The sequence below is a fragment of the Bombina bombina genome, chromosome 7 (assembly GCF_027579735.1).
Source record: "Bombina bombina isolate aBomBom1 chromosome 7, aBomBom1.pri, whole genome shotgun sequence".
Classification (NCBI taxonomy): Eukaryota; Metazoa; Chordata; class Amphibia; order Anura; family Bombinatoridae; genus Bombina; species Bombina bombina.
In genome coordinates this window covers 349,481,711-349,494,088 of record NC_069505.1, presented here as the reverse complement: position 1 = coordinate 349,494,088, position 12,378 = coordinate 349,481,711, and the positions used below count along the sequence as shown (strand labels likewise).

Sequence of the window (12,378 nt, the reverse complement as noted above, 5' to 3'; positions counted from 1 at the left end):
TGTTGCAACCATCAATCCTATTACTGCGCTATGGAAGGACGAGGAACAGAATGAAGTACTTGACAAGAGCTTAGAAGTTTTGATTTTCTGACCTCTGTCAGAAAAATCCTCATTTCTAAGGAATCTATTATTGTTCCCAAGAAGGGAACTCTTGTCGACGGGGACAGAGAACTTTTTTCTTTGTTCACCTTCCATCCGTGAGATCTGAGAAAGGCTAGGACGATGTCCGTATGAGCCTTTGCTTTTGACAGGGACGACGCTTGTATTAGGATGTCGTCCAAGTAAGGTACTACTGCAATGCCCCTTGGTCTTAGAACCGCTAGAAGGGACCCTAGTACCTTTGTGAAAATCCTTGGAGCAGTGGCTAATCCGAATGGAAGTGCCACAAACTGGTAATGCTTGTCCAGAAAAGCGAACCTTAGGAACTGATGATGTTCCTTGTGGATAGGAATATGTAGGTACGCATCCTTTAAATCCACGGTAGTCATAAATTGACTTTCCTGGATGGTGGGTAGGATCGTTCGAATAGTTTCCATTTTGAACGATGGTACCCTGAGAAATTTGTTTAGGATCTTCAAATCCAAAATTGGTCTGAATGTTCCCTCTTTTTTGGGAACTACGAACAGATTGGAATAAAATCCCATTCCTTGTTCTCTTATTGGAACTGGATGTATTACTCCCATCTTTAACAGGTCTTCTACACAATGTAAGAATGCCTGTCTCTTTATTTGGTTTGAGGATAAGTGAGACCTGTGGAACCTTCCCCTTGGGGGTAGTTCCTTGAATTCCAGGAGATAACCTTGAGAAACTATTTCTAGCGCCCAAGGATCCTGAACATCTCTTGCCCAAGCCTGAGCAAAGAGAGAGAGTCTGCCCCCCACTAGATCCGGTCCCGGATCGGGGGCTATCCCTTCATGCTGTTTTGGTAGCAGTGGTAGGCTTCTTGGCCTGCTTACCCTTGTTCCAGCCTTGCATTGGTTTCCAGGCTGGTTTGGGCTGTGAGGCATTACCCTCTTGCTTAGAGGATGCAGAATTAGAGGCTGGTCCGTTTCTGCAAAAGGGACGAAAATTAGGCTTATTTTTAGCCTTAAAAGACCTATCCTGTGGGAGGGCGTGGCCCTTTCCCCCAGTGATGTCTGAAATAATCTCTTTCAATTCTGGTCCAAATAATGTTTTACCTTTGAAAGGGATGTTAAGCAATTTTGTCTTGGAAGACACATCCGCTGACCAAGACTTTAGCCAAAGCGCTCTGTGCGCCACGATAGCAAACCCTGAATTTTTCGCCGCTAATCTAGCTAATTGCAAAGCGGCATCTAAAACAAAAGAGTTAGCCAATTTAAGTGCGTGAACTCTGTCCATAACCTCCTCATATGGAGTTTCTCTACTGAGCTACTTTTCTACTTCCTCGAACCAGAAACACGCTGCCGTAGTGACAGGAACAATGCATGAAATTGGTTGTAAAAGGTAAGCTTGCTGTACAAAAATCTTTTTAAGCAAACCTTCTAATTTTTTATCCATAGGGTCTTTAAAAGCACAACTATCTTCGATAGGAATAGTAGTGCGTTTGTTTAGAGTAGAAACCGCCCCCTCGACCTTGGGGACTGTCTGCCATAAGTCCTTTCTGGGGTCGACTATAGGAAATAATTTCTTAAATATAGGGGGGGGGGAACAAAAGGTATGCCGGGCTTTTCCCACTCTTTGGCCTAGATTTGGAGTTTGGCGGTAGAAGGGCTGTTAACGCTCCGCAGGTTTTTTTCTGGCCGCACCATAAATTTAACTCTGGTATCGAGAGTTCAAACAAATGCTGCGTTAGGCTCCAAAAAAGGAGCGTAGAGCATTTTTACCGCAAATGCAACTCTCGATACCAGAGTTGCTTACGGACGCGGCCGGCCTCAAAAACGTGCTCGTGCACGATATCCCCATAGGAAACAATGGGGCTGTTTGAGCTGAAAAAAAACCTAACACCTGCAAAAAAGCAGCGTTCAGCTCCTAACGCAGCCCCATTGTTTCCTATGGGGATATCGTGCACGAGCACGTTTTTGAGGCCCGCCGCGGGAAACACTTCCTACGTGGGGAAACACTTCCTACGTCTGCACCTAACACTCTAACATGTACCCCGAGTCTAAACACCCCTAACCTTACACTTATTAACCCCTAATCTGCCGCCCCCGCTATCGCTGACCCCTGCATATTTTTTTTAACCCCTAATCTGCCGCTCCGTAAACCGCCGCAACCTACGTTATCCCTATGTACCCCTAATCTGCTGCCCCTAACACCGCCGACCCCTATATTATATTTATTAACCCCTAATCTGCCCCCCTCAACGTCGCCGACATCTGCCTACACTTATTAACCCCTAATCTGCCGAGCGGACCTGAGCGCTACTATAATAAAGTTATTAACTCCTAATCCGCCTCACTAACCCTATCATAAATAGTATTAACCCCTAATCTGCCCTCCCTAACATCGCCGACACCTAACTTCAATTATTAACCCCTAATCTGCCGAGCGGACCTCACCGCTATTCTAATAAATGTATTAACCCCTAAAGCTAAGTCTAACCCTAACACTAACACCCCCCTAACTTAAATATAATTTACATCTAACGAAATAAATTAACTCTTATTAAATAACTTATTCCTATTTAAAGCTAAATACTTACCTGTAAAATAAACCCTAATATAGCTACAATATAAATTATAATTATATTATAGCTATTTTAGGATTAATATTTATTTTACAGGTAACTTTGTATTTATTTTAACCAGGTACAATAGCTATTAAATAGTTAAGAACTATTTAATAGCTAAAATAGTTAAAATAATTTCAAATTTACCTGTAAAATAAATCCTAACCTAAGATATAATTAAACCTAACACTACCCTATCAATAAATTAATTAAATAAACTACCTACAATTACCTACAATTAACCTAACACTACACTATCAATAAATTAATTAAACACAATTCCTACAAATAAATACAATGAAATAAACTAACTAAAGTACAAAAAATAAAAAAGAACTAAGTTACAAAAAATAAAAAAATATTTACAAACATAAGAAAAATATTACAACAATTTTAAACTAATTACACCTACTCTAAGCCCCCTAATAAAATAACAAAGCCCCCCAAAATAAAAAATTCCCTACCCTATTCTAAATTAAAAAAGTTACAAGCTCTTTTACCTTACCAGCCCTGAACAGGGCCCTTTGCGGGGCATGCCCCAAGAATTTCAGCTCTTTTGCCTGTAAAAGAATAAATACAATACCCCCCCCCCAACATTACAACCCACCACCCACATACCCCTAATATAACCCAAACCCCCCTTAAATAAACCTAACACTAAGCCCCTGAAGATCTTCCTACCTTATCTTCACCATACCAGGTTCACCGATCCGTCCTGAAGAGCTCCTCCGATGTCCTGATCCAAGCCCAAGCGGGGGGCTGAAGAGGTCCATGATCCGGTCAAAGTCTTCATCCAAGCGGGGCAGAAGAGGATCTTCCATCCGATTGAAGTCATCATCCAGGCGGCATCTTCTATGGTCTTCCATCCGGAGCGACCTCCAGCGCGGAACATCCATCCGGCCCGACGACTGAACGACGAATGACTGTTCCTTTAAGGGACGTCATCCAAGATGGCGTCCCTCGAATTCCGATTGGCTGATAGGATTCTATCAGCCAATCGGAATTAAGGTAGGAATTTTCTGATTGGATGATGGAATCAGCCAATCAGAATCAAGTTCAATCCGATTGGCTGATCCAATCAGCCAATCAGATTGAGCTCGCATTCTATTGGCTGATCGGAACAGCCAATAGAATGCGAGCTCAATCTGATTGGCTGATTGGATCAGCCAATCGGATTGAACTTGATTCTGATTGGCTGATTCCATCAGCCAATCAGAAAATTCCTACCTTAATTCCGATTGGCTGATAGAATCCTATCAGCCAATCGGAATTCGAGGGACGCCATCTAGGATGACGTCCCTTAAAGGAACAGTCATTCGTCGTTCAGTCGTCGGGCCGGATGGATGTTCCGCGCTGGAGGTCTTCAGGATCCTGCCGCTTCGCTCCGGATGGAAGACCATAGAAGATGCCGCCTGGATGATGACTTCAATCGGATGGAAGATCCTCTTCTGCCCCGCTTGGATGAAGACTTTGACCGGATCATGGACCTCTTCAGCCCCCCGCTTGGGCTTGGATCAGGACATCGGAGGAGCTCTTCTGGACCGATCGGTGAACCTGGTATGGTGAAGATAAGGTAGGAAGATCTTCAGGGGCTTAGTGTTAGGTTTATTTAAGGGGGGTTTGGGTTAGATTAGGGGTATGTGGGTGGTGGGTTGTAATGTTGGGGGGGGGGGGTATTGTATTTATTCTTTTACAGGCAAAAGAGCTGAAATTCTTGGGGCATGCCCCGCAAAGGGCCCTGTTCAGGGCTGGTAAGGTAAAAGAGCTTGTAACTTTTTTAATTTAGAATAGGGTAGGGAATTTTTTATTTTGGGGGGCTTTGTTATTTTATTAGGGGGCTTAGAGTAGGTGTAATTAGTTTAAAATTGTTGTAATATTTTTCTTATGTTTGTAAATATTTTTTTATTTTTTGTAACTTAGTTCTTTTTTATTTTTTGTACTTTAGCTAGTTTATTTAATTGTATTTATTTGTAGGAATTGTGTTTAATTAATTTATTGATAGTGTAGTGTTAGGTTAATTGTAGGTAATTGTAGGTAGTTTATTTAATTAATTTATTGATAGGGTAGTGTTAGGTTTAATTATATCTTAGGTTAGGATTTATTTTACAGGTAAATTTGTTATTATTTTAACTAGGTAACTATTAAATAGTTCTTAACTATTTAATAGCTATTGTACCTGGTTAAAATAAATACAAAGTTACCTGTAAAATAAATATTAATCCTAAAATAGCTATAATATAATTATAATTTATATTGTAGCTATATTAGGGTTTATTTTACAGGTAAGTATTTAGCTTTAAATAGGAATAAGTTATTTAATAAGAGTTAATTTATTTCGTTAGATGTAAATTATATTTAAGTTAGGGGGGTGTTAGTGTTAGGGTTAGACTTAGCTTTAGGGGTTAATACATTTATTAGAATAGCGGTGAGGTCCGCTCGGCAGATTAGGGGTTAATAATTGAAGTTAGGTGTCGGCAATGTTAGGGAGGGCAGATTAGGGGTTAATACTATTTATGATAGGGTTAGTGAGGCGGATTAGGGGTTAATAACTTTATTATAGTAGCGCTCAGGTCCGCTCGGCAGATTAGGGGTTAATAAGTGTAGGCAGGTGTCGGCGACGTTGAGGGGGGCAGATTAGGGGTTAATAAATATAATAATATAGGGGTCGGCGATGTTAGGGCAGCAGATTAGGGGTACATAGGGATAACGTAGGTTGCGGCGGTTATGGAGCGGCAGATTAGGGGTTAATTATTTTAAGTAGCTGGCGGCGACGTTGTGGGGGGCAGGTTAGGGGTTAATAAATGTAATACAGGGGTCGGCGGGGTTAGGGGCAGCAGATTAGGGGTACATAAGTATAACGTAGGTGGCGGTCGGCAGATTAGGGGTTAAAATATTTTAATCGAGTGGCGGCGATATGGGGGGAGCTCGGTTTAGGGGTACATAGGTAGTTTATGGGTGTTAGTGTACTTTAGGGTACAGTAGTTAAGAGCTTTATGAACCGGCGTTAGCCAGAAAGCTCTTAACTCCTGCTATTTTCAGGCGGCTGGAGTTTTGTCGTTAGAGCTCTAACGCTCACTTCAGAAACGACTCTAAATACCGGCGTTAGGAAGATCCCATTGAAAAGATAGGATACGCAATTGGCGTAGGGGGATCTGCGGTATGGAAAAGTCGCGGCTGAAAAGTGAGCGTTAGACCCTTTAATCACTGACTCCAAATACCAGCGGGCGGCCAAAACCAGCGTTAGGAGCCTCTAACGCTGGTTTTGACGGCTACCGCCGAACTCCAAATCTAGGCCTTTATTTACTATGTCCGCCACCCGCTTGGGTATAGGAAAAGCGTCGGGGGGCACCGGAACCTCTAGGAACTTGTCCATCTTACATAATTTCTCTGGAATGACCAAATTGTCACAATCATCCAGAGTAGATAACACCTCCTTAAGCAGTGCGCGGAGATGTTCTAATTTAAATTTAAAAGTCACAACATCAGGTTCAGCTTGATGAGAAATTTTTTCTGAATCTGAGATTTCTCCATCAGACAAAACCTCCCTCATGGCCCCTTGAGATTGGTGTGAGGGTATGTCAGAACAATTATCATCAGCGCCCTCTTGCTCTTCAGTGTTTAAAACAGAGCAATCGCGCTTTCTCTGATAAATAGGCATTTTGGATAAAAGATTTGCTATAGAGTTATCCATTACAGCCGTTAATTGTTGCATGGTAATAAGTATTGGCGCACTAGATGTACTAGGGGCCTCCTGTGTGGGCAAAACTGGTGTAGACACAGTAGGGGATGATGTAGTATCATGTTTACTCCCCTCATTTGAGGAATCATCCTGGGCAATATCATTATCTGTGGCATTACTGTCCTTACTTTGTTTGGACGCTATGGCACAATTATCACATAAATTTAAATGGGGAGACACATTGGCTTTCATACATATAGAACATAGCTTATCTGAAGGTACAGACATGTTAAACAGGCTTAAACTTGTCAACAAAGCACAAAAAACGTTTTAAAATAAAACCGTTACTGTCTCTTTAAATTTCAAACTGAAAACACTTTATTACTGAATATGTGAAAAAGTATGAAGGAATTGTTCAAAAATTACCAAAATTTCACCACAGTGTCTTAAAGCATTAAAAGTATTGCACACCAAATTTCAGAGCTTTAACCCTTAAAATAACGGAACCGGAGCCGTTTTTAAATTTAACCCCTATACAGTCCCAGCTATAGTCTTTGCTGAGACCCAACCAAGCCCAGAGGGGAATACGATACCAAATGACGCCTTCTAGAAGCTTTTTTAGTGATTCTTAGATCCTCACACATGCATCTGCATGCCCTGCTCTCCAAAAACAACTGCGCAGTAATGGCGCGAAAATGAGGCTCAGTCTATAACTAGAAAGGCCCCCTGACTAAAAAAGGTGTCCAACACAGTGCCTGCCGTTTTTTAAACGTTCCCCAAGATTATAATGCCAATTGTTAGCTAGAATCTGAATAATATGCCCCAATAAAGCAATCGAATTTGCCCATAAAAATGTCTACCAGTTTTTTAGCCCTTTTTTAAGCCCTTTATTCTTATATGTTTAACTAAGAAAATGGCTTACCGGTCCCCATGAGGGGAAATGACAGCCTTCCAGCATTACTCAGTCTTGTTAGAAATATGGCTAGTCATACCTTTAAGCAGAAAAAGTCTGCTAACTGTTTCCCCCAACTGAAGTTACTTCATCTCAACAGTCCTGTGTGGAAACAGCAATCGATTTTAGTTACTGTCTGCTAAAATCATCTTCCTCTTACAAACAGAAATCTTCATCCTTTTCTGTTTCAGAGTAAATAGTACATACCAGCACTATTTTAAAATAACAAACACTTGATAGAAGAATAAAAACTACATTAAATCACCAAAAAACTCTTAACCATCTCCGTGGAGATGTTGCCTGTGCAACGGCAAAGAGAATGACTGGGGTGGGCGGAGCCTAGGAGGGACTATATGGCCAGCTTTGCTGGGACTCTTTGCCATTTCCTGTTGGGGAAGAGAATATCCCACAAGTAAGGATGACGCCGTGGACCGGACACACCAATGTTGGAGAAATATATATATATCACCTATGTGTTCAGTTAGAAACCACTAGTGCATTGCTGCTCCTTCAACAAATGATACTAATAAAAATGAAACAAATTATATAATAGAAGTAAATTAGAAAGTTGTTTAAAATTGTATTCTCTATCTGAATCATGACAGAAACATTTTGGGTTTCATGTCCCTTTAAGGTGAGCTGGGATGGTTGCTTGGGGTAATAAAAACATCAGATTACTCCCATTATCATTCAGAAGCTTTATTAATGCTGTTATACCTCTCATGTACATATGAATAGCAGATCTTTGATATGCCTATCCTAGATTTAAAGGGACAGTCTACAATATAATTTTTATTGTTTATAAAGATAATCCCTTTATTACCCATCCCCCAGTCTTGCACAACCAAACACTGTTATATTAATACACTTTTTACCTCTGTGATTACCTTGCATGTGTGCATCATCTGACAGCTCCATAATCACATATATAAAAGTACATTAATATAACAATGTTGGTTGTGCAAAGCTAGGGAATGGGTAGTAAAGGCATTAGCTATCTTTTTAAACAATAACAATTTTAGTGTAGACTGTACCTTTAACTACAATTCCTATATGGCTACCACCATACTGCCTGCAAGAACATTTTTAGAAGTTTATCACCAAGTCGGCACATACATTATTAACGTACTAAAACATGTTTCCACCAAAGCTAATATTTAATCATTTGCATTGAAACTGACAATTATATTGTTTAATATAATGTCACGTCAAAGCTTTTATATTATATTCAATGGGAAATGCATTACAAGAAAGTATGTAGTCTGTGTGTGTGTGTAGTGTGTATGTATGTATGCTTGTGTAATGTGTATATGTATGTAGTGTGTACAGTATGTATGCTTGTGTAATGTGTATATGTATGTAGTGTGTACAGTATGTATGCAGTTTGTCTGTGTAAGTGTGTGAAGTGTGTATCAAATATACATAGTTTCTCGTTAAAGGGGTGGGGCCTCATTTCAAGGGGTGTGGTCTAGTGCACCTCCATCTTCAAAATTCACCAGCCGCCACTGTGGATAACGCTGAAATACAAATAACAATCCACACCCACCTCTCATTTTATCATTATTATGACCATCTACATTTAGTCTCTGTACATTGCACATGTGATGCAACTTGAAAAGGGAAATTTGTTTTCAGAAATCGTTTGTCCCATTTCTTCTCTCTTATTGCTGTTCCAATTTGAAATAATCAAGCAAGATATAAGATCACCAAGAAAATAAAATATTGTTTAGTAAATAAAACAATTCAATTACCTCTCCTGGTTGGATGTAATTGCAAGTAGCATTATCATGGCAGCCACCTCTACTCTCCAATGCACAGTTATCAATTGGTAAGCATTCAATACCATCTCCGCTCCATCCAGAATTACACTTGCAAGTTGCATGGCCTGGACCAACATAGATACAAATGCCCTAAACAGAATGACACATATTCTCATTAAAACAATATATTTATTTGAAATAGTTTTTATTAAGTTTTATAATAGTAACAATAACATACTCAGGCATGTTAAATTAACAGATCAGTGTAATCAACAAATTTCCATTTGAATCTATTCTCTGTAAACCTTCAATAAAGCGATAAATATGTGATAGGTAATAAGTGATAGATGGTAGGCCCCGGCTCCTCGGTGTAATCTCAATCTTATATCACATGTTCACTATAAGGATTCGTAATTTCTCCTTACTCTAGCTTCATGGTACATGATATATGGTTCCCATTGTACAACAAAATTTTCTTTAGTGTTTAGAGTTTCTGCTGCCATGCTTGCCATTTCATAATGATGTGCTATCTTTTTTTCAATGAACCCAAAGCTAGGGGGCGTAGATTTCCAGAACTGTGCTTCACTAATTCTTACTATTGTACATATTGTCATAACTAACTTATGATGTTGTTTCGGTATTTGTGGTAATGGGAAGTGTAGTAATGCATGTTCAGGATGTAACATGATTTCTTTCTGGAAAATGGAACTAAGAAGATCAGATGTTCTCTCCCAAGTCTCCCTAATTTTTTCGCAATGCCACCACATGTGCAAATATGTCCCTCTATCACCACATCCCCTGAAGCATAGCCTCAGGAAAGAGTCTGCAGAGCTTCCGAACCTCGTTGGGTGCAAATACCATCTAAAAGCCACCTTGAGGAAATTTTCCTTAAGCAAAGCATTATGAGAGAATGACAATCCCTTGGCTAAGTTTGAGTTCCATGTCTTTAAGGGCCACGTCTTATCCAATTCTTGTTCCCATTTCATAATGGTTGGCGATTTAGCCTCTCTAAAATTATTGTTAAACGTGGGGTATAATATGGAGATTGTACCATGTGTCAGGTCTTTAGTTAAACATAAGGATTCAAATGTAGTGGGTGTCGGTGTCCTGAAGGTACCCGTCACCTCCTGAACTCTAGATTTCAATTGCAGATAATGATACCATATATTTCTGTCATCAGGATCAATGGCTTTATATTGCTCATATGAGATGAAACTATCACCCACCAGCACATCAGCTATTCTATAAAGCCCCTTGTTAGCCCATTTCTGTTGTGTAAGTGAGTCTATTGAAGTTTGTGGTAGTATCAGAGGTGTTAATTTAGAATTAACTTGGACCAATGGAAACTTGGCGTAAAACAATATATTTAATATGATTAATTAAACACTGCCCTTCTCCATGTATAGTTAGTTTACAATACATAAACCTGACATCCACCTAACAAAAATTAAACCATTAATAAAAGAGGCTTCTTCTATAGAAAATATCCAAGAGCAAAGTTCTTAAAAAATACCTCACTGTTATAACATCTGCATCTCATCCCACCTTAAAGGTGTATGATACCCAAATGTTTAAGCACTTAAAAGTGATTCAGCATATCTTTAAAAAGCTAACTAGAAAATATCACCTGAACATCTCTATATAAAAAAGGAAGATATTTTTTCTCAATATTTACCTCATTGTAAAGGGACTTTAAGCAGCCAATCAGGATGCTAGTCCTGGGACTTGCAAAGGAGTTACCATCTGGCATGTGCAGGCACATTCATGTTATTTCCCTTTTCAGTTTACTGTGAAATCTCACAAGATCATAGTAAATCAAAATGTGCATATTCTGCATTTTACTTATTTATACCTTTCAGACCGATCTTCCTCTTTTCCTTACTGCTTGTTTTATTATTGCATTGTTGGTCTGTCATAATAAAACAGCACATGACCCACACATTTTCTTTTATAGCTTTAGCCATTCAAATGCTAATTATCTGCTTACTTTCCACATATATTAGGGCCTTTATTTAGATGAGTGAAAGAGGTGTCTGTTTTATATACTTCTATGGCTCCAAATAAGCCTTATTATATACCCTTGTACATATATTTTTCTTGTTGTTCTCTATTTAATTTTTTTCTTGAAAGAAACATTAAACTCAAAATGTTATTCCTAATAAAGGGCTAGATTACAAGTGTAGCGCAAAATATTGCGCTGGTATTACAAGTTGAGCGCAATGTGAACGTTACCTCGCATTAACATTGCATGGAAGCTTAGCACTCACAAGAGTACGCTTCCATAGGCTCCAATAGGAGCCTCGTTCTCATGCCGGCTGAGAATCTAGCACAGCGAAGGGGCTAAGTCACTCAGCGATGGGCAGAAAATGTTAAATACATAAAGTATGAAGATAAATATATATATATATATATATATATAAAAATATATATATAAGCATATACATAAACATTTTGGACTTTACTGTCCATTTAACATTAAAAAAAAATCACTATAGACGTAAATGTAATTACTTCTTGTTACCACCAGTTTACACAGTTTACAGCAGCAATGGAAACTAGTCCATGGTCTCACTGTTTGATGACATTAAAGGGAACCACAACACCTGCTTGAAAAGTTTTTAACTAACTTTCTTTGATTATGCAAAATAAACTAACTACAATTCTGCATGCAGTCTTCATCTTACTGCATTCTGTTGCAGAAAACAGCTTTATAATTTTAATGATGATCTACAGCCTTCAATCTGCTATGTCTGCTGCCATATTGTGAAGTACTTTCCACTACAGTGGGTCATGTGACTAAAACGGCACCTCTTTCTATTACTAACGCTGAGGAAGCAGAGGGATCACTGCAGTGTCTTCTAAGAACAGCTTCAGTCACTGCTATAATTATAAATACCAAAAGCAGGGAAGAAAGTGGGAGGGGGAGAGGAATGCACAGGGGAAGAAAGGCTCCGGAGACAGAAAGCAAACTCCTTCTGCAGATATAATTGTAACCAGATACTTCTGCATTTATCTATGTTACTTAAAGTCTCAGGAGCCCTGAGTCTCCCTCCCCCTCTCTGCTTCCTTCCCTGCTCTTGCTATATAGCAGTGTCTGAAACCGTTGTATTAAATTAAGTTGTCTACCATAGGAATGCGCAACTACGTCACTTCCGGTGACGTGTAATCAGCTGCTGGAGGTTTGTGGGGATCACTGCGCATGCGGTAGAGGCTCAACCTCATACAAACAGCTGATAAAGAGATAACAGATATTGCATTAACTAATTGGTAGACAACTTATTTTAAAACACCGGTGTCT

At 39.4% G+C, this 12,378-nt stretch overlaps 1 protein-coding gene across 1 annotated transcript in view; it reads right to left on the bottom strand.

Annotated features, from left to right (window-relative positions):
- The window catches only part of STAB1 (stabilin 1), a 1,127,460-nt gene that overhangs the window by 642,078 nt on the left and 473,004 nt on the right, over positions 1-12,378 (bottom strand). Inside the window, exon 25 of the mRNA XM_053721023.1 lies at positions 9,072-9,230. Coding sequence (XP_053576998.1) covers positions 9,072-9,230 — 159 coding nt within the window. The remainder of the gene's footprint in view (positions 1-9,071; positions 9,231-12,378) is intronic.